This window comes from Crinia signifera, chromosome 12, assembly GCF_055691185.1.
Source record: "Crinia signifera chromosome 12, ASM5569118v1, whole genome shotgun sequence".
Lineage (NCBI taxonomy): Eukaryota > Metazoa > Chordata > Amphibia > Anura > Myobatrachidae > Crinia > Crinia signifera.
Window position 1 is genome coordinate 15,562,767 of NC_139228.1, and position 21,733 is coordinate 15,584,499.

A 21,733-nucleotide genomic window follows, 5' to 3' on the forward strand; every position below is an offset into this window, starting at 1 on the left:
CACCATTCATTCCACCAGAATCTGAGCCGCAAAATCCAAAAATCACTCCTTCCCTTCTGAGTCCTGCCATGCACCCAACTGGTATTTTTTGGTCACATGTGAGGCATTGCCGTACTCGGGAGAAATTGGGGCACAGATTTTGGGGTGCTTTTTCTCCTTCATACCTTCTGAAAATGAAAAATTTTGAGCCAGAACTGCATTTTTGTGTAAAAAAATGTAATTTTTCATTTTCACTGCCCAGTTGTATCAAAATTGGTGAAACCCCTGGGGGTTTGAAATGTACACTATACCCCTAGATGAATTCCCTGAGGGGTGTAGTTTGCAAAATGGGGTCACTTGTGGGGGAGTTCCACTGTATTGGTGCTTTGGGGGTCTTGCTAATGCGACATAGCACCCACCAACATTCCACCAGAATTTGTGCTGCAAAATCCAAATATCACTCCTTCCCTTCTGAGTCCTGCCACTTTTTGGTCACACATGAGGCATTGCCGTACTCGGGAGAAATTGGGGCACAGATTTTGGGGTGCTTTTTCTCCTTCATACCTTCTGAAAATGAAAAATTTTGAGCCAGAACTGCATTTTTGTGTAAAAAAATGTAATTTTTCATTTTCACTGCCCAGTTGTATCAAAATTGGTGAAACCCCTGGGGGTTTGAAATGTACACTATACCCCTAGATGAATTCCCTGAGGGGTGTAGTTTGCAAAATGGGGTCACTTGTGGGGGGGTTCCACTGTATTGGTGCTTGGGGGGTCTTGCTAATGCGACATAGCACCCACCAACATTCCACCAGAATCTGAGCTGCAAAATCCAAAAATCACTCCTTCCCTTCTGAGTCCTGCCATGCACCCAAATGGTATTTTTTGGTCACATGTGAGGCATTGCCGTACTGGGGAGAAATTGGGGCACAGATTTTGGGGTGCTTTGTCTCCTTCATTCCTTGTGAAAATGAAAAATTTTGAGCCAGAACTGCATTTTTGTGTAAAAAAATGTAATTTTTCATTTTCACTGCCCAGTTGTATCAAAATTGGTGAAACCCCTGGGGGTTTGAAATGTACACTATACCCCTAGATGAATTCCCTGAGGGGTGTAGTTTGCAAAATGGGGTCACTTGTGGGGGGGTTCCACTGTATTGGTGCTTGGGGGGTCTTGCTAATGCGACATAGCACCCACCAACATTCCACCAGAATCTGAGCTGCAAAATCCAAAAATCACTCCTTCCCTTCTGAGTCCTGCCATGCACCCAAATGGTATTTTTTGGGCACATGTGAGGCATTGCCGTACTCGGGAGAAATTGGGGCACAGATTTCGGGGTGCTTTTTCTCCTTCATACCTTCTGAAAATGAAAAATTTTGAGCCAGAACTGCATTTTTGTGTAAAAAAATGTAATTTTTCATTTTCACTGCCCAGTTGTATCAAAATTGGTGAAACCCCTGGGGGTTTGAAATGTACACTATACCCCTAGATGAATTCCCTGAGGGGTGTAGTTTGCAAAATGGGGTCACTTGTGGGGGAGTTCCACTGTATTGGTGCTTTGGGGGTCTTGCTAATGCGACATAGCACCCACCAACATTCCACCAGAATTTGTGCTGCAAAATCCAAATATCACTCCTTCCCTTCTGAGTCCTGCCACTTTTTGGTCACACATGAGGCATTGCCGTACTCGGGAGAAATTGGGGCACAGATTTTGGGGTGCTTTTTCTCCTTCATACCTTCTGAAAATGAAAAATTTTGAGCCAGAACTGCATTTTTGTGTAAAAAAATGTAATTTTTCATTTTCACTGCCCAGTTGTATCAAAATTGGTGAAACCCCTGGGGGTTTGAAATGTACACTATACCCCTAGATGAATTCCCTGAGGGGTGTAGTTTGCAAAATGGGGTCACTTGTGGGGGGGTTCCACTGTATTGGTGCTTGGGGGGTCTTGCTAATGCGACATAGCACCCACCAACATTCCACCAGAATCTGAGCTGCAAAATCCAAAAATCACTCCTTCCCTTCTGAGTCCTGCCATGCACCCAAATGGTATTTTTTGGTCACATGTGAGGCATTGCCGTACTGGGGAGAAATTGGGGCACAGATTTTGGGGTGCTTTGTCTCCTTCATTCCTTGTGAAAATGAAAAATTTTGAGCCAGAACTGCATTTTTGTGTAAAAAAATGTAATTTTTCATTTTCACTGCCCAGTTGTATCAAAATTGGTGAAACCCCTGGGGGTTTGAAATGTACACTATACCCCTAGATGAATTCCCTGAGGGGTGTAGTTTGCAAAATGGGGTCACTTGTGGGGGGGTTCCACTGTATTGGTGCTTGGGGGGTCTTGCTAATGCGACATAGCACCCACCAACATTCCACCAGAATCTGAGCTGCAAAATCCAAAAATCACTCCTTCCCTTCTGAGTCCTGCCATGCACCCAAATGGTATTTTTTGGGCACATGTGAGGCATTGCCGTACTGGGGAGAAATTGGGGCACAGATTTTGGGGTGCTTTGTCTCCTTCATTCCTTGTGAAAATTAAAATTTTGAGCCAGAACTGCATTTTTGTGTAAAAAAATGTAATTTTTCATTTTCACTGCCCAGTTGTATCAAAATTGGTGAAACCCCTGGGGGTTTGAAATGTACACTATACCCCTAGATGAATTCCCTGAGGGGTGTAGTTTGCAAAATGGGGTCACTTGTGGGGGGGTTCCACTGTATTGGTGCTTGGGGGGTCTTGCTAATGCGACATAGCACCCACCAACATTCCACCAGAATCTGAGCTGCAAAATCCAAAAATCACTCCTTCCCTTCTGAGTCCTGCCATGCACCCAAATGGTATTTTTTGGTCACATGTGAGGCATTGCCGTACTCGGGAGAAATTGGGGCACAGATTTTGGGGTGCTTTGTCTCCTTCATTCCTTGTGAAAATGAAAATTTTGAGCCAGAACTGCATTTTTGTGTAAAAAAATGTAATTTTTCATTTTCACTGCCCAGTTGTATCAAAATTGGTGAAACCCCTGGGGGTTTGAAATGTACACTATACCCCTAGATGAATTCCCTGAGGGGTGTAGTTTGCAAAATGGGGTCACTTGTGGGGGGGTTCCACTGTATTGGTGCTTGAGGGGTCTTGCTAATGCGACATAGCACCCACCAACATTCCACCAGAATCTGAGCTGCAAAATCCAAAAATCACTCCTTCCCTTCTGAGTCCTGCCATGCACCCAAATGGTATTTTTTGGTCACATGTGAGGCATTGCCGTACTGGGGAGAAATTGGGGCACAGATTTTGGGGTGCTTTGTCTCCTTCATTCCTTGTGAAAATGAAAAATTTTGAGCCAGAACTGCATTTTTGTGTAAAAAAATGTAATTTTTTCATTTTCACTGCCCAGTTGTATCAAAATTGGTGAAACCCCTGGGGGTTTGAAATGTACACTATACCCCTAGATGAATTTCCTGAGGGGTGTAGTTTGCAAAATGGGGTCACTTGTGGGGGGGTTCCACTGTATTGGTGCTTGGGGGGTCTTGCTAATGCGACATAGCACCCACCAACATTCCACCAGAATCTGAGCTGCAAAATCCAAAAATCACTCCTTCCCTTCTGAGTCCTGCCATGCACCCAAATGGTATTTTTTGGTCACATGTGAGGCATTGCCGTACTGGGGAGAAATTGGGGCACAGATTTTGGGGTGCTTTGTCTCCTTCATTCCTTGTGAAAATGAAAAATTTTGAGCCAGAACTGCATTTTTGTGTAAAAAAATGTAATTTTTCATTTTCACTGCCCAGTTGTATCAAAATTGGTGAAACCCCTGGGGGTTTGAAATGTACACTATACCCCTAGATGAATTCCCTGAGGGGTGTAGTTTGCAAAATGGGGTCACTTGTGGGGGGGTTCCACTGTATTGGTGCTTTGGGGGTCTTGCTAATGCGACATAGCACCCACCAACATTCCACCAGAATTTGTGCTGCAAAATCCAAATATCACTCCTTCCCTTCTGAGTCCTGCCACTTTTTGGTCACACATGAGGCATTGCCGTACTCGGGAGAAATTGGGGCACAGATTTTGGGGTGCTTTGTCTCCTTCATTCCTTGTGAAAATGAAAAATTTTGAGCCAGAACTGCATTTTTGTGTAAAAAATGTAATTTTTCATTTTCACTGCCCAGTTGTACCACAATTGGTGAAACCCCTGGGGGTTTGAAATGTACACTATACCCCTAGATGAATTCCCTGAGGGGTGTAGTTTGCAAAATGGGGTCACTTGTGGGGGGGTTCCTAAATTTTAGCATCTTATGGTGCCTAGAAACCTACATGGTGCCTAAAAAATAATCTCATAAAAAGGAGGCTCCAAAATCAAGTAGGTGCTCCTTCTATTATGAAGCCTGTGGTTTGGTCAACGTGCACACTAGGGCCACATATAGGATATTTATGAAAACAAAAGAATTGGGGGAATCAATTTTTAGTCACATTTCTCTAGTAAAATCTACTGTGTTCCTTAGAAAAATGTATTAAAATTGCAAATCTGCAAAAAGAAATAAATTTTGAAATTTCACCTACACTTTGTTTTAATTCCTGTGAAACACCTAAAGGGTTAACAAACATCCAAAATGCTGTTTTGACTACTGTGAGGGGTGCAGTTTTTGAAATGGCATCATTTATGGGGGTGTCTCACATACAAGTCCCTCAAAGTCACATCAGAACTGAACTGGTCCCTAAAAAAATCAGTGTTTGAAATTTTCTTGAAAATTTTAGAATTTGCTATTCATATTGTAAGCCTCCTAGTGTCCAAAAAAATTAAAAGGAAGTTGAAATAATGATGGAAACATAAAGTAGACATATGGTCTATGTTAGTTATTAACTATTTTGAGTGGTATGATTATTTGTCTCACAAGCAGAAAATTTAACATTTTGCAAATTGCTAAATTTTCCATTTTTTTACGACATTTTGGTATTTTTCACAAAAAAACACAGACTGTATCGACCCAAATTTACCACTAACTTGAAGTACAATGTGTCACGAGAAAACAATCTCAAAATCACTGGGATAAGTAAAAGCAAAAAAAAGTTATCCCCACTTAAGTGATACATGTCAGATTTGAAAAAAAGGGCTCTGTCAGGAAGGCAAAAACATGCTGTGTCAGGAAGGGGTTAAGTACTAGCTGCCATGAGCAACTTGGCCATGTGCAATCCCTAATATGCTAATTAATGGTAAATAGAATTCAGTGAAACTCAAGCAGAACTCGAAACCCAACAGAGATATAAGGGGAGATTTATCAAACCCTGTAGAGAGTGGGCAGAAATAAAGTACCAACCAGTGGTGGATTCCAGGGGTGGGGCAGCAGCACAGCCCAAAATTCAAATAAAGGAGCCATACCCAACTGCCAGTGAGTCCAGACCAGCAGTCTTTGGGATGACAGTGGGTGTAGCTCCCTTTATTCAATTTTGGACTGTGATGCCGCCCCACTTCTGAAGCCAGCAATGGTTCAAGCCAACCCGCTCCTAGGAATCCCAAGAGACCTACACCAAGACAGTCGCAGAACCTCTGAGAACATCAAAAACACCCCATGGGAAGTATAGACTAATCAGAAGACTCGGTAGGATGTGAAAGCCGTCATGTTGCCACCTGGACAATGCCTGAAACATTGTCACAGCTGTTCCTATAATTGTACTTTATTTAAGAACATCGTAGATGTTTTATGCAGGCCCTCAGGGCTACCACTAGAAATTGGGGGGCCCGGGACTGATTTCTAGTCCGGGCACCCCCCTCCTCACTTACCGACTGCCCCCCCCCCCTCCCCCCACTTACTGCCCGGCTCTGCTTGGAGCATAGGCTTCTTCACCTCTGGATGCTGGCAGTCATTTAAAATATGGTGCCGACTTCTAAGTCGATCGAGGCTTGCAGCTCGGCAGCCAAGCTCTGATTGGCTCACCACCCAGTGCCGCATTTTAATTGTCCACCAGCATCCGGAGGTGAAGAAGCCTGCGTTTGGTTCGGGGTGGGCGGTGAGCAAAATGAGTGGCCTGGGCCCTTCCCTCTCTGTCAGAGGGCAGTATTCAATGTGAAATATTCTCCGTGCATGGCGAGAGATTTTTTCTCTCGCCATGCACTCGCCCTGTTCCGGAGGGCTCGCTGCCACTCCTGCTCCCACTATTCAATGTGGTTAAGACTCGCCGCCACTCGCGGCGAGTTTTAACCCCTGCAGCGGACGAGCGTCCACGGCAGGAAGCTGGCAGGGAGCCGGGGGACGGTGGCAGCCAGGGAGATTAAAGTCTCCCTGGCTGCCCCAGAACATTTGGGGAGGGTAGGTGGGCTCCCCGGGACCCAGGCAGCACAAGCTGCCCCCCCTATAGCCAGCGGGGGACCCAGTATTCACTGCACCCGATCGTGCATATGTAATGATCGGATGCAGTGAATATATGAATATCTAATGAGCGGCTCGAGAGCTCCGGCCCCCTGCTGGCTGCTCTGTGTAAAACAAAAACAAAAATTAAAAATATATATATTTTTTTAATTAAATATATATTCATGTGCTATAAGCACATGAATAAAAATAACATGCCCCTTCACAGAAAAAAAATCCTGATTTTTTTACACCAAAATTAAAAAAAACAACCTTTTAGTTTAAAAGTTCACATTCCAGTTCTCCATGAAAAGATGGAGAATTGCTACACGGAGAGACACGGCGAAAATCACTTAAAAAGACGGCGAAAATATCACATTGAATAGGGTGGTTCACTTTTGGAGAGCAAAATGCTCCTTCCAACGTGAAAACAGCACAAACTCGCCATAAAACAAGGCAAATTTTTCTCATTGAATACTGGCCAGAGAGGACGGGCCCGGAACAGCTTTACCCACAGCACCACCCTGATGGCGCCCCTGTTCTGCCTTATATCTCAGGACACTGGTATTGCAAGGCAGACTCCATTTTAAACTCAGCAGAGTGTTACTCAACAACACTACAATTGGTATTTGGAAACAAATACTGTTCATAGAGACTTATAAGCTCCAAAATATTTTATAAACGCACTATGTTCTAACACAAGTGCTGGTGGCTCAACAACATACCATTCAGCCAATTCAGATGCCTAAAAAGAAAGCGTACAAATAGCATCTCTCAGCAAGACCAGGCAAAACATGCACATCACAGAGAGACTGAAAGGGGGGAGATTACAGCGCTCTCGTGTCAACAGGCATTAAATGCGGTACGAAACGATGTGACAGGCCAATAATAGGTGTCACCCAGCAACAAGTCGCAACCATCTGCAAGCAACATAAAAAGATCAAAATCAGATCCATAACACAGTGCAATAAAGATAGTTCAAAAGAAAAAAAATCCTCCAGAAAATGTAACAAATTAATATAATCTCTCCCTTCTAAACCATGAACTGCAGGGAAGCGGAGACCACAGAGACGGATTACGTTGTGGTAATGTAACCTATAGATAACAATCACAAACGTTATACCATTTTCTAGAATATTGGGCTGCTTTTGCCTACACTTTATGGCATCTACTTACAAATGGCCGTTTCGCAATGGGATATTAAGCTGCAATATTTTTGAAAGGTAATACATGGCACTGCCAGACAGTTTTTTGGGGGGACTAAGTAAAAACCAGACCCGGGCAAGACCCCGGAACGCCAAACCGGACATCAAACTCTGCATTCCGGAGCTTGTAGTGTCCGGTCTTGTCTGGGGGGATGCCTGTGATAGCTTTTTCCAATGACATGGGAAAGAGGAGATTACAGCCTCCCCATGTGGTTTTTACCCTTACCCCATTTCTGGAGAACTTAGTATCACTCACCCAGATTGGCCAATAAAGCTGGTAAGTATGGAAGTAATACATAACAGAATCACACACACACACACACACACACACACACACACAGGGCCTTATTCTATTTCACTCTTAGAGGCAAATTCCTTCTCAAATGGATAAAACCATGTGCACTGCAGGTGGGGCTGATGTAACGTGCAGAAAGAGTTAGATTTGGGTGGTTTTATTGTTTCTGTGCAGGGTAAATACTGGCTGCTTTATTTTTACACTGCAATATAGATATCAATTTCAAGTACACCCCCACCCAAATGTTACTCTCTCTGCACATGTTACATCAGCCCCACCTGCAGTGCACATGGTTTCGTCCATTAGAGAGTGATTGTGCCTTTATGAGTAAATCAGAATAACCCCCACAATCACCTATGCTGCTCTCTCGGGCCTCATTTAGGACAGCCGCAAAATTTGGCGGAGCCGTAAAATCCCAGCCATAAAGTTGCTGCCAAACAGGTAATCTAAACTGTACGGATCTCAGGTTTAAGATGGCATGGCCTATCCGTCATGTGTCAGAGGACACTAGGAGTTCAATAGTTTCATGCATTTGACCAATTTTCCCTGCGCAGATGTGTGTAAAGGCCCTTAGAGTGAAGGTAAGCAAAGAGGCAGAGAGGCCAAACTGTACACTTGATACAGGCTCTTTCATGGGCCCAATTAAGGCGCCAGTGTTGTGTTAAGAACAGCTGCCTGTCGGAGTGACTGGGTGACCTCGGAGGTGAATGCGCCTGAACTCAGCCCAGGGTATTGCTGATAGAGTGTCACTGTAAGGCCCTCCGTGCAGCTTCTCTGGCCTTTTCTTATTAAAGAATTTCACTTAGCCTTTTGGAGGCCATAGAGAGAAAACACTTATCCTAACGAGGGAGCAGCAGACAGGCCCCGCACAGACCACCTCAGTAACAAGTGGCAATGCAGCTCTCCAACGCATTGTGGAATGCTCTCAGAATGAATGACCCAGGACGTACTTAGGCGGCCGAGCCACTTTTACTTTGACAAATAGAGCTTTCTGTTGGTGTCATGGCGAAATAAGGGACTGATTGTAAGATGCACGCGGCAATAATATGCAAATGTGCGCTAGTCTGACTACTCCTTTCCTGATACCTGCGATCCCGTAGGCACACGCATATGCTCAGGTTCAGGTGTGGTCCGTAGGAGTTGCGAGGAAAATCTGCGCATGCGCAGTGGCAAATCTCTCGACTGCACCAACATCGGCACTGCGTTACATCCACCCCTGAATCAGGCGCTAAATGTTGTAAGATAAAGAACACGATATAGGATTTGTTTCTTTGCTATGGTCACTAAATTATCACCCGTTCTGTTATGTACTAGTCTCATGTATAAGCTGTTTTGGACAAGGGCAAACAAGTCCTTCAGGAATAAAGAGAATAGTACAGTATCCCGGTATATCATAGAATGCTGATGCTCGGAGAGGTGGAGCCGGTACGTCATTAGGTCCTGCGCCCTCTACACGACTTGGGAATATTTGCATAGGGGCGGCGCTAAAACAGCACAACTAGCATACAATTAGGCCCCACCCCCTCTACCACACCACTGTTGTACTGCATACAATTACCCCCCCCCCCCCCCTCCCCCCTGCTGGTGATCAAGCTCTGTGTGGGGACCCCTGGGCAACTGCCCAGCTGCCTTGTTATTAAGCCACCTCTGAATACAGGGCCTTCTATATGTTTAACCCTAAGCTGCGCACATCATAACCATATGACACAAATACCATCTGCTTCCTTTCGTAGCTGTGATGCCACCACAGTGCCTGATTTCTGGGAGTGCAGCAATGGTGCATCTCTTGTAAAGCAGCAAGATCCTCTCTGGTATGAAACAGCCCGGCCCCTGGACAACATCTGGACTCCCAGCTTGGCCAGGTTCCACCGCTTGGCCTGAGATCCATGGCAGCAGCCCTTGAGGACCACGCGATAATCCACCCTTATGAACACAAAACACACACCCACAAATCATTGCTGCATTCCAGCATAGCAACTGCATTTGTGTGCACGGTTTCTGCAATACAGCCACACACTGTAACCACATACGGGCCCCGTTTTAGGGCGGATGTACCCAATGCACGTTCAGTCGTATCCCTGTGACATGGTGGTGAGTATATAGGACTTACCGACTGACTATTCCGCTGCTGGATCCATACGTCCTGTTCTGCTGTCACATTACAATGGCTCTGTGTCAAAGGAAAGGGAATGTGTAATATATGGCAAAGAAAATGCTTATTAACCCCTTACATTGCTGAGCTCACTCTAAAGAAGCCTTTACACTATCCCAAAATAGGCTGAATAGCAGGTATACGGTTGACGGGTCTACGATGTCTAGATCCGCCATGTTAGATCGACATTGCTTAGTTGAACCCGTCTAATTAGACGCCTAAAGTTGACGAGCGCGTCTAGATCTTCAATAACGGTAACGTGGTCGACATGATTTTTTCACAGTTTTTGTTATGCCGACTGTCACAGGTCGACTTGGTTCCTGCTTTACTTTCCAGGTGGACATAGGGTGAGATTTTAATAGTGTGCAGAGCGCAACGAGCCATGCGAGGGGACACTGGGGATCTGTGCAGTAGGTGCCCATAGAATTAGTGGGATCTGTACATACGCAGTGTCCGCGGGGACCTCTCTAACATTCAACATCAACAAAAACGTGAAAAAACTTATGTCGGCCGTGTGACCGTCAACCACGCTCCCGTCACTCTAATGCTGGCGTCTAATTTACGGTCAGCAATCTTAAGGCGTCTCGTTAGACGGGTTCAACTAATCGTTGACAACAATAACATGGTCAATATAGAAATGTAGATTCGCTATACCATAATCAATAGCGGTGGTGTATCTCTATGGAGTGCAGGGTGAGTGGAGCACATTAGCCACTAGGGGGAGCTGGGCTCTTTGTTGCAATCCCTGCAATCAGGCTGGACCCCACTATAAAGTCCCATATTACTAATGCTGCAATACAAAACCGATGGTGGTCAAAACACAGCGGCATCCCAATGATCAGAATCCAGACAGGTGCTTGGTAGCTACACTTACCCTCTACCTGATGCCTGACCATCCCTACCTGATGCCTGACATTAACCCTCGCAGGCTAACCCTATCCCTCCCCACTCAGTGCCGAGCCATAACCCCCCTTCTAGTCATAACCATTACTGACTCTGGCATCTCACCGTTGCCTGGCATAGATTTGATAGAATCTGATTGGTTGCCTATAGCAACATCCCATCTGCAACTGCAGCAATGCGACCACACAGGACTGTTCCACTGAGACCTTATGTGTTGGTGAACCCATACACATTTGGTAACAGTCCCCCCCCACCCCACCCCGTGCACCCATTAATACATAGATGGAGTGTATGGAGGCATGGCCTAGTTGACCTTTCTGAACAGCACTCGGGTAGTGAAGCAATAATGGCTCAGGCGCTATTTCCCTACAGAAGTGTTCTCGCTGATGCCGTCCATCATCCTCTTCAAGTCAACTCCTTCCAGGTTAATAGGCTAAAGAATGCCATGTAAATACTTCACCTTGGTAAACAGTCGCTAGAGACGTCATTGATCCTCTGTGATGAAAGAGTCGCTGTGATACTTCTTCACCACGCAAATCATTGTTGTTTTTTCTTTAAAGAAGGAAGGTATGTACTAAGGCGACATGAGGTAATGTTGGATGATGGCTTACAAAAGTTCTGCAAACGGAATGTACAGTAGGTCCTATGAGAAATGCAGGATTGCTCATTCACTTTCCTAGTACATATATATAATATATATATATATATATATATATATATATATATATATGTCACAATGGATAAAATAGCGATCTGACTTTATCTCTTACAGCAGGTGTAAAGAGGATAAAATATTTTACCCAATGTCTCAGACACCAAAGACAAGGGGGAGAGATGGATCAAACCTTTTTAAGGAGGACAAGTTTAGATGTCTCCCATAGCAACCAGTCAAACCTGTAAGAGGTTTGATACATTTCCCCCTGCATAACACGGCATGTTGGTAATTCCAAGGTCTAGCAATAGCTCAAGCACTATAAATCTCCCACCCATAACCGCCTACTTACTGTAGGTGACTGTCTTCTAGGAGATACAGTAGTTTGATGCCTAAGATATAGAAACACTAGGTGATTCATCACGCCCTACGGGCGCTCTTCACACCATCGTGAGGGTCTGCGCCCCCTTGATTTGTGAACGTTTGTATTGTGAGAAATATGGTTAGAATTGTATGAAAGATGGCCTGTATTGCAACTTGAGTTATAGGTGAAATGTGTTAAATAGAGAGCATATGATGTGGAAGGGGGTGTGTATTGTTTTGTTTATTTAAAAAGCGGTTACAGAGTAAGATGTACATTGATAGTGTGGAGGGTACAGTGCCATTTGTGGGTGTGGGGGGGGTGTGCGTGTTGTTTAGGTGTGTGTGTGCAATAGTATAGTAGGGTGTTTTTAAATCAGCGGCTCCCCACTGGCGGAGATCACGACACAGGAAAACAGGAGGCTGGGTAGTGATAGGGGTGTGTGGGCATAAGGGGGACTAAAGAGGAGGGTGGGGGACACTGTGCAGCTTCTGCCAGTGTGCGAGGGTCCAGCGTGGCAGCACAGGAGTACAGGGCGGTGCCCCTGAGTCAGTGTCTCCTCCTACTGGGTGGAAGTTAGGGTGCATGAGAGCAGGAGGCTGGGTGATAAAGCATGATAGTGGAATGTGGGCAACACAGGGTGAGCGGGTCCCCACTGGCAGAAGTTGCGGGGCAGGAGAACAGGAGGCAGGGCAGTGATAGAGGTGTGTGGGCATGAGGGGTAGTAAAGGTTTTTGGCTGTTGCAGAGTAGGGATGGGCATTGGTGCAGTCGCCATCGATGGTTGGCATTGATGGCAATTTTGCACCATGCCATCGATAGTAGTAACATATTACTTGGATAACCATCGATTGTTGTAGCTATCGATGGTCATCCATTATATCTGACTGAATAGGCCGTGGGTCAATCAGAACTCTGTGGCGGGACTTCCGGGTGGGGGGGGTGGGGGTGGGTGGAGCTATGATCCGTGTCCCAGCACCTTAAAAAAATTGAAACTTGATCGGTTCTCCTTTGCCATTGATGTAGGGAAACCATCTGGTCCTCCCACATCGATGGCAAAAGTATTCAACATCGGCCATAAACCATCGATGATTTGAAATCATTGATGGTCGATGGGCATCCCTAGAACTGGAGGAAGGTGGGGGACAGTATGCAGCTCCCGGCAGTGGGTGAGCGTCTCCTCCCACTGGGAGGGAGTGAGGGTGCATGAGAGCAGGAGGCTGTATAATAGTGGTATGTGGGCAAGACATTGATAAAAGTTGTGGCGCTGGTGCAGAAGACCGTGGGGACACTTCTGGCAGTGGGGGAACCTGCAGCGCAGCAGCAAGGGCCGGATTTCCCACCTAGGGGCGGCACCTGCTTGTGGCGGTACAGGATCCCCCATTCTCACAGGGGTATGCGAAATGCAGGAGCGGGGTCGCAGGGGTCTGCTGGGGGGGAATTGACAGAAAGGGGTCAGGGGGGTCTGCAAATTGCGGGAGGGGGGGTGTGGGAATCTGCGATTAGCGGGAGAGGGTCTGCAAATTGCGGGAGGGGGCGGCCTTGAATCGCTGGAAGGGGGGGTCTGTAAATTGTGGGAGGGGGGTTGTGGGGGACAGTGAATTGCGGGAGGGGGGGTTGTGGGGGTCCGTGAATCGCGGGAGGGGCGTGGGGGGTGCCGTGGATGAAGGGAGGGGGGGCACAGGGGGGGGGCGGGGGTCCGCGAATAGCGGGAGGGGGGCGCGGGAGGGGGGGTTATGGGGGGCCGCGAATCGCGGGTGCCGTGAATTGCGGGAGGGGGGCGTGAATCGTGGGAGTCTGCGAATCGCGGGAGGGGGGTCTGCAAATCACGGGAGGAGGCGCGGGAGGGTTGTGTGAATCGCGGGGGGGGGGTGTTTCACAGGGGGTCGCGAATCACGGGAGGGGGCGCGAGAGGTGCCATGGGGGTCCGTGTGAATCGTGGTAGGGGGTCCGCAAATCGCTGGAGGGGGGAGCGGGGGGTGCCCTGAATCGCGCGGGGGGGGGGCGCAAATGGCAGGAGGGGGAGCGCAGGGGGGGGGGCTAGAATCGCGGGGGCTAGAATCGCAGGAGGGGGAGTGCCGTGAATCGTGGGATGAGTGACAGATCTGGCTAAATATATAAGAGACTACGGGCGCTCTTCACATAGTTGTAAGGGGCTCCGCCCCCATAACTTGTGAAGACATTTATTGCATGGTTTTGCGGTTGGGCGCAGTGGTGGCATGGGTTGGTGAGGGTGCTGTGGGTGGGAGAGGGTGGTATAGGAGATAAAACACACCGTAATGGCCATGACATATTAAGTCACAATATAATGTCCATGACATATTATGCGGCACACTGCAATAGGCATTACATATTACGTTGTAGACTGTAATGACTATTACATAGCATGCAGTGGTTACATGCCTGTGTGACATTCACCTTGCCTGGGGGGCTAGTTGTTGGCGGGCAGTTTGTAGTGGGGGATTAGCGGCTGTGAGTTGGGAGGAAGCAGCAAGGGATCTATGGCTATGACTTGAGGGTGGGTGAGGTGGTTGTGGGATTAGTGGCAGTGACTTGGGGGGCGCGCAGCAGGGGGCGCTGCTGTGTCCTGTGTGAGGTGGGCTGGCAGCAGCAAGTGACCATGGGTTTAATCAGAATTGAACATATAATACATTAATCATACATAAACCCTGTGGCTCTCATACATACATTCATAAACCCTGTGTGCACCCCCCCCCCCCCTCCCTTCACAAAACCCCAGTGCAGCCCCATACACACGCCAACTCCCCCCAAACTTTGTGCAGCTCCTTACTGGGGGTGGGGGCTGGGAGGGGTACAGACAGTGTGGTTAGCTGCTGTCTCCGTGCCCTCAGAGACGCCTCATGCAGTGGTGCCGTGGCCGGGTTCAGGAGCCTGGAGACAGATACCCACCGATACCCTCCCCCCGGCCTGGCGGCTGCTGCTGCTATGTGTACCATGGCCAGCGTGCAGCAGCAGCCAGTCCGGGGGGAGGGTGACGGCGGGTATCTGTCTCCAGGCTCCTGTACCCGGCCACGGCACCATGGTGAACTCGCCGCCAGTCAGAAGGTCCTGGTGCGTGGGTGCAAAGGGCAGGCGAGGACGGGGCGATACAGGGAAGTCGTCCGCACTCCACATTGGATGTTGACGGTATGTGTAGGCGGGGTAATAGCGGTTTTATGTAATGAGGGGGGGGGGGGGAGCGGCTGCTGGGGAAGCCGAAGGTCGGGGCTGCTGGGGCAGAATCTGTCAGTCACCTGTTGTGTGTATAACGCTGGCCGGGGGTTATACACACAGGAACTCCGCCCAGCATTATACACGCAGGTGATTGACAGATCTGGCTAAATATATAAGAGATAAGGAGAGATTTAACGGAATGCGGAAAAAATCAGAAATCGCACCATATCGCACTTTTTAAAATCGCATTTTTACCGCGAATTCGCATACTTAATGAGATGCAAATTCGTGGCAAATCGCATCCTATAAAATATGCGATTTTCAGAAAATGACGAAAACTGGCGTTTTTGCGGAAAAAATAAAAAAATCGCCCCCTATTAATCTCTCCCAGAGAATTTGACGGCAGAACCACTTGGACCACGTCTAGGCACGCGCTGGGGTTCGTTTTGTTGGGTGCCAGTTAACCTACAGATGGCGCGCCTGTCAGCCAGCCTGAACTATCGCCAGATCTCCTGAACTGGCCCAGGCTGGCGGACAGGAGCTCCATCTGACTGGGATGCGCATCTCAAACGCTTGCGTATCCCGGGCACCATGGCGGTGGTGAGCTGATTCCCTGCCCGTCTCCGCTTTAGGGAGACGGGCAGGGCGAGTGGGGGCTAAGGGGGAGAAGCAGGGAGCCGGCAGAGGTCTCCGACAGAACGCAGTGTGCGAACATCTCACACATACACACCCTCTTCTGTCAGATGGCGCACATCGGCGATTGGTGATTCTATCGCCAGGAGCAGCTCTCAATGGAGTCTGTGCCAGCCTATTTTTTGGATAGTGGAAGGAAACCGGCACACCCAGAAGAAACCCATGCAATACAAACTCCACACAGTTAGGGCCATGGTGGGAATCAAACCCATGACCCCAGCGCTGTAAAGCAGTAATGCTAACCATTACACCGTCCGTGCTGCCCTGATATGCTGGAGAGGTGTCTTATGAGGCCCATACACCAGGCAGAGGGTGATGGTCCAAAGAAACAGATGCCATTATTAGGAGGATCTGAAGAAAATATAGCACTATATCTCACATATCAAGGGACGGGGCAGTAGACAATTAGGGGTAAGGCTCACCATGTACAATGCAGACAAAAGATGGAGGGGTAACAACGTATGTATGGCACATCCATGTAAGCCCGTGAAAATAATGAAGGGAGGGGGGGGGGGGGGGAATAGGCCAGGGCTGGTGACGCTAACTTTAACACATTATAAAACATGACGAGTAACAGCTAAGCTGCATAAACATTCGGCCTTATTTCCCTGCAGAAATGTAAATGTTCTCCGTTCTCCCCGCTTTGGCAGGCCTGCACACATCTCCCTGCCTGTAATAACATTGGCGTGGGTACGCTGTACAGTGCTCACTTCCAGTCTCTGCTCTGTGGGGAACAGGCTCTGACTCCAGCCCGGGCTTCTAGAGTGCTAAAGGTGTCTAAGAACTTACACAATGAAAGTGTTCCGATGCCGCATGTAGCACGGGCATGTCAAAGGTGGCACCACGGCAGGAATGGGGGACATACAAGGGGTACCACGGCAGGAATGGGGACATACAGGAGGTACCACGGCAGGAATGGGGACATACAGGAGGTACCACGGCAGGAATGGGGAACATACAAGGGGTACCACGGCAAGAATGGGGACATACAGGAGGTACCACGGCAGGAATGGGGGACGTACAGGAGGTACCACGGCAGGAATGGGGACATACAGGAGGTACCACGGCAGGAATGGGGAACATACAAGGGGTACCATGGCAGGAATGGGGAACATACAAGGGGTACCACGGCAGGAATGGGGAACATACAAGGGGTACCACGGCAGGAATGGGGAACATACAAGGGGTACCACGGCAGGAATGGGGAACATACAAGGGGTACCACGGCAGGAATGGGGGAACATACAAGGGGTACCAAGGCAGGAATGGGGAACATACAAGGGGTACCACGGCAGGAATGGGGACATTCAGGTGGTAACATGGCAGGAATGGGGACATACAGGAGGTACCACGGCAGGAATGGGGACATACAGGTGGTACCAAGGCAGGAATGGGGACATACAGGAGGTACCACGGCAGGAATGGGGAACATACAAGGGGTACCACGGCAGGAATGGGGACATACAGGAGGTACCACGGCAGGAATGGGGGACATACAGGAGGTACCACGGCAGGAATGGGGACATACAGGAGGTACCACGGCAGGAATGGGGACATACAGGAGGTACCACGGCAGGAATGGGGACATACAGGAGGTACCAAGGCAGGAATGGGGACATACAGGAGGTACCACGGCAGGAATGGGGAACATACAAGGGGTACCACGGCAGGAATGGGGACATACAGGAGGTACCAAGGCAGGAATGGGGACATACAGGAGGTACCACGGCAGGAATGGGGACATACAGGAGGTACCACGGCAGGAATGGGGACATACAGGAGGTACCACGGCAGGAATGGGGACATACAGGAGGTACCACGGCAGGAATGGGGACATACAGGAGGTACCATGGCAGGAATGGGGACATACAGGAGGTACCACGGCAGGAATGGGGACATACAGGAGGTACCACGGCAGGAATGGGGACATACAGGAGGTACCACGGCAGGAATGGGGACATACAGGAGGTACCACGGCAGGAATGGGGACATACAGGAGGTACCACGGCAGGAATGGGGACATACAGGAGGTACCATGGCAGGAATGGGGACATACAGGTGGTACCAAGGCAGGAATGGGGACATACAGGAGGTACCAAGGCAGGAATGGGGACAAACAGGAGGTACCATGGCAGGAATGGGGACATACAGGTGGTAACATGGCAGGAATTGGGGCATACAGGTGGTTTTATACAGCAACATCCCTGTGACTAGGTCCTGCCCCCCCCCCCCCTCCTCCCTATACTTCTGATTATGTGTGACCACACTGAAGATGTTTGCACAAGCGCAAAAAAAAAATTTTTTTTTTTGCATGTGCCAATCAAATAAAATTTTCTTCTAACAAATTCCTTTGATACAATGGTTGGTGACCATCCTATCGAAAGATCAGATGTTCACTGCCAGGCATCATGTGTTGGTGGGCTTCCGATGTCTCACTGCAGCACCCCTCCATTCTCCTCCCACACACACTGCAGCACCTGTCTACTCACAAACACGCTGCAGCTCCTCAATGCTCCTCCCTCACACACTACAGAATCCACCTACACACTGCCCCTTCTCCCACACACACACACAAACTGCAGCATCCCTCTACACACACGTCACATACATACACACACACTGCAGCACCCCCCCACCCCATACACACACACTGCAGCACCCCTCTACACACACACACTGCAGCTCCTCCATGCTCCTCCCACACACACTGCAACCGCTCCTCCCACACACACACTCACTGCAGCACCCCTCTACACACACACAGCAGCTCCTCCATGCTCCTCCCACACAGTGCAGTGCAGCCCCTCCTCCCACACACTGCAGTAGGGATGGACATCGGAAGCCAACCATCAAATGATGGCAGTGCTTCCACCATTGAAACTTTCGATGCGATGGTAACTAACCATCGAATCAAAAGTATTCGATGGTGAAAACTAGTTATATGACTAGTAAATGCGCAAAAGCCTGTATTGCCATTTGTAAGGTAGTAATTGAGTTTGGTGGCAGGGCCCAGGCTCTGAGCAACATATTACTTTATCATTGGACATTGTGTGTATAATATACATATATAATATTCACACAATGCCCAATGATGAAGTAGTATAATAATTTTGTACTCATTATTAACACTTTAACAGCAAGTAATCAAAATGTAATAAAATTAGATAAATTGTAAACTAACTCGTTTTAGGTTTCACTGTTTTTCCAGATAGGAAAATGTCTATTTATTAAGGCAAGTGTAACTACACACACACACACACAAATAAGGGAGATGACGGTATAGTGGTCACATCATTTATATGGTGAGATAAATATTGCAATGAGCAGGGCTGGCTCTACCATTAGGCAGCTGCCTAGGGTGCCAGGATCTGTGGGGGCACCACTATAATGCTACACACTAGGCGATTCTAGCTTCCATCGTCAGCTATATGGTCGCTCAGTGACCATATTGCCGGTGATACCTAGCGACCTTCGCCGTGTGTGCGCTCCCACCGCAGCCCAGCGACGGTCGCTGGTCACAGGAACTTGCTAGAATCACTGGTCCCCAGTAAAATACTGATAACCAGCAATTCGGTCACTGAGCGACCAATCGCTAGCGACAAGGTCACGTAATATAAAAAATAGTTCACTATATATAAAAACAGTTAAGGTGCCCCTACACTGATTCGATTTGGTCCGATTGTGGCCAATTGCGACCAATCGACCCCTTAAATCGGACCAAATCGCCTCTCCCTGACATGCTGTTGGGTCCCGTGCGCATCGGACCCGACCAGGTGCTCAGACCGGCAGGCAGCCACCCGTTCCTCCTGGCGGTGAGGCGAGTGGGAAGCAGGGATGCATGCAATCTATCACAACGGATCGCATGCGTTCCTGCCGCCGGGACGGTCCCTGCAGCCTGCAGGCTGTCCTGTGTCCGTACACTGCTGCGAGACGTCACAGCAGTGTATGGGCACCTTTATCTTGGTTCATTCCACTGGTACCCCAGGACTGTGTATATTGTTCCTCACTATCTCACTATATTCACAGAAACAGACAATCTCTGACCAACACTTCACTGATGATGATATAGTGGTTGCTGCCTGGTAATACTAATGCAGTATATTAATGAGTGTTGTATGTGACTGACATTCACAAATATCTGTAGCTAGTTGTATTGTGTACCTATTATTATTATTGTAGCTTGCCTGAGCTGGTATAACATTCAGTGACGTCACTGTCTCCTCCTCTCTGAATCCTCCAGAGCTCAGTGTGTCTGTGAAATTTGCTGCTGTTTGAGTGACTGGTGCTGGAGGGTGAGGTATGTGCTCTGATTGGCTCTCTGAGTCAGGAAGAGCCAATTAGAACTAGCAGTGGGCCCTGTTGCCTAGCAGCTACAGCAACCATAGAGAGGGAGAGGGAGGGAAGCAGAGAGAAAGTCAGACAGCCTCCAACGAACCTAGGAAGTTTCCCTGACACAGACACAGCAGCCAGGGGAGGCATAGCTTTTGGGAATTACAAAAAATAAGCCACCATCGGTACACCATCGAATGATTAGCATTCGATGGTGACAAACATCGGAAGGTCACCATTAAATGGTAAAAACACTAACATCGAAAGAAAAACATCGATGTTTCCGAAACATCGACCATCGATGTCCATCCCTACACTGCAGACGCAGCGCCTCCATGCTCCTCACACACACACTGCAGCCGCCGCTCCTCACACACACACACACACACACACACACACACACACACACACCAGCACCCCTCTACACACACACACTCCAGCACCCCTCTACACACACACACACACTGCAGCATCCCTCTACACACGTCACATACACACTGAAGCACATCCACCCCCCCATACACACGCACTGGTCTGCAGCACCCCTCTACACACCCACTGCAGAAATTGACACTATGCCATATGCTAGTGCCCTCACATAATGGCACCATGTAGTCACAGCAGGAATTAGTAACTACCCAGGCAGCAGCCTCAGACCTGCATCAGTCGAGCGTCAGTGCGATCGATGTCACTCCCACGAGGCTGCTGCTGCAGCTCTCTCCACGGGTCAAAGGAGCATGTGACAGGCTCCTCTAATCAGAGCTCAGCACATGCTCCTCTCACTCTTCAGCACAGCCTCATGGGAGTTTTTTTGCCAGTACAGCAGTGTGATGATGATGACTCTGACCCTCCGGCTCCTTGTCCCAACTCCCAACTGGACACTACTTCATGTTCCTGCCTGAATCTGTGAGTGTTGGGGCCCCCCTCTGAACCTTGGGGCCCTGGATAGCGGTCCCCTTTGAGCACACCCCTGTTGCTGGGCCTGGGTATGGTAGCAGTTATCTGCATTATGTAAGTTTATATTTAATTCTCTGAAGCAGCAGTGCTGTATGCTAACCCAGGAGTCCCCAGCTTCTGACCTTGTACCATATAGTGGCTGGGGATTGTTAATGACGTAGAAGGTTGCCGTAAACCTTTATTACACGTATACAATAAGCATAACCCAAAGCTTTCAGTCAGGAGAAGGCCTCTTATAGCCAGGCTGAGCTAGGGATGGACATCGGAAGCCAACCATCAAATGATGGCAGTGCTTCCACCATTGAAACTTTCGATGCGATGGTAACTAACCATCGAATCAAAAGTATTCGATGGTGAAAACTAGTTATATGACTAGTGCATGCGCAAAAGCCTGTATTGCCATTTGTAAGGTAGTAATTGAGTTTGGTGGCAGGGCCCAGGCTCTGAGCAACATATTGCTTTATCACTGGACATTGTGTGTATAATATACATATATAATATTCACACAATGCCCAATGATGAAGTAGTATAATAATTTTGTACACATTATTAACACTTTAACAGCAAGTAATCAAAATGTAATAAAATTAGATAAATTGTAAACTAACTCGTTTTAGGTTTCACTATTTTTCCAGATAGGAAAATGTCTATTTATTAAGGCAAGTGTAACTACACACACACACACACACACAAATAAGGGAGAT

General features: G+C 48.1%; 2 protein-coding genes across 5 annotated transcripts in view; one reads left to right on the plus strand and one right to left on the minus strand.

Moving 5' to 3' along the window:
- Positions 1–11,461, minus strand: part of POLR3GL (RNA polymerase III subunit GL) — a 154,046-nt gene extending 142,585 nt beyond the window's left edge. The window contains exons 1-2 of the mRNA XM_083167066.1: positions 11,325–11,461; positions 9,920–9,979 (exon numbers count right to left, since the gene is read on the minus strand). The gene's annotated coding sequence lies outside the window, so the exon portion shown is untranslated. The remainder of the gene's footprint in view (positions 1–9,919; positions 9,980–11,324) is intronic.
- Positions 11,462–20,889: 9,428 nt separating this feature from the next.
- Positions 20,890–21,733, plus strand: part of ADAMTSL4 (ADAMTS like 4) — a 190,146-nt gene continuing 189,302 nt past the window's right edge. For 3 of the 4 annotated variants that reach the window (XM_083167073.1, XM_083167067.1, XM_083167068.1), the window contains exon 1: positions 21,046–21,083. In XM_083167073.1, coding sequence (XP_083023199.1) covers positions 21,061–21,083 — 23 coding nt within the window. In that variant the 5' untranslated portion in view covers positions 21,046–21,060. Of the gene's footprint in view, positions 20,979–21,045; positions 21,084–21,733 lie in introns of those variants that run through there. The other variant, XM_083167072.1, reaches the window with a different exon arrangement.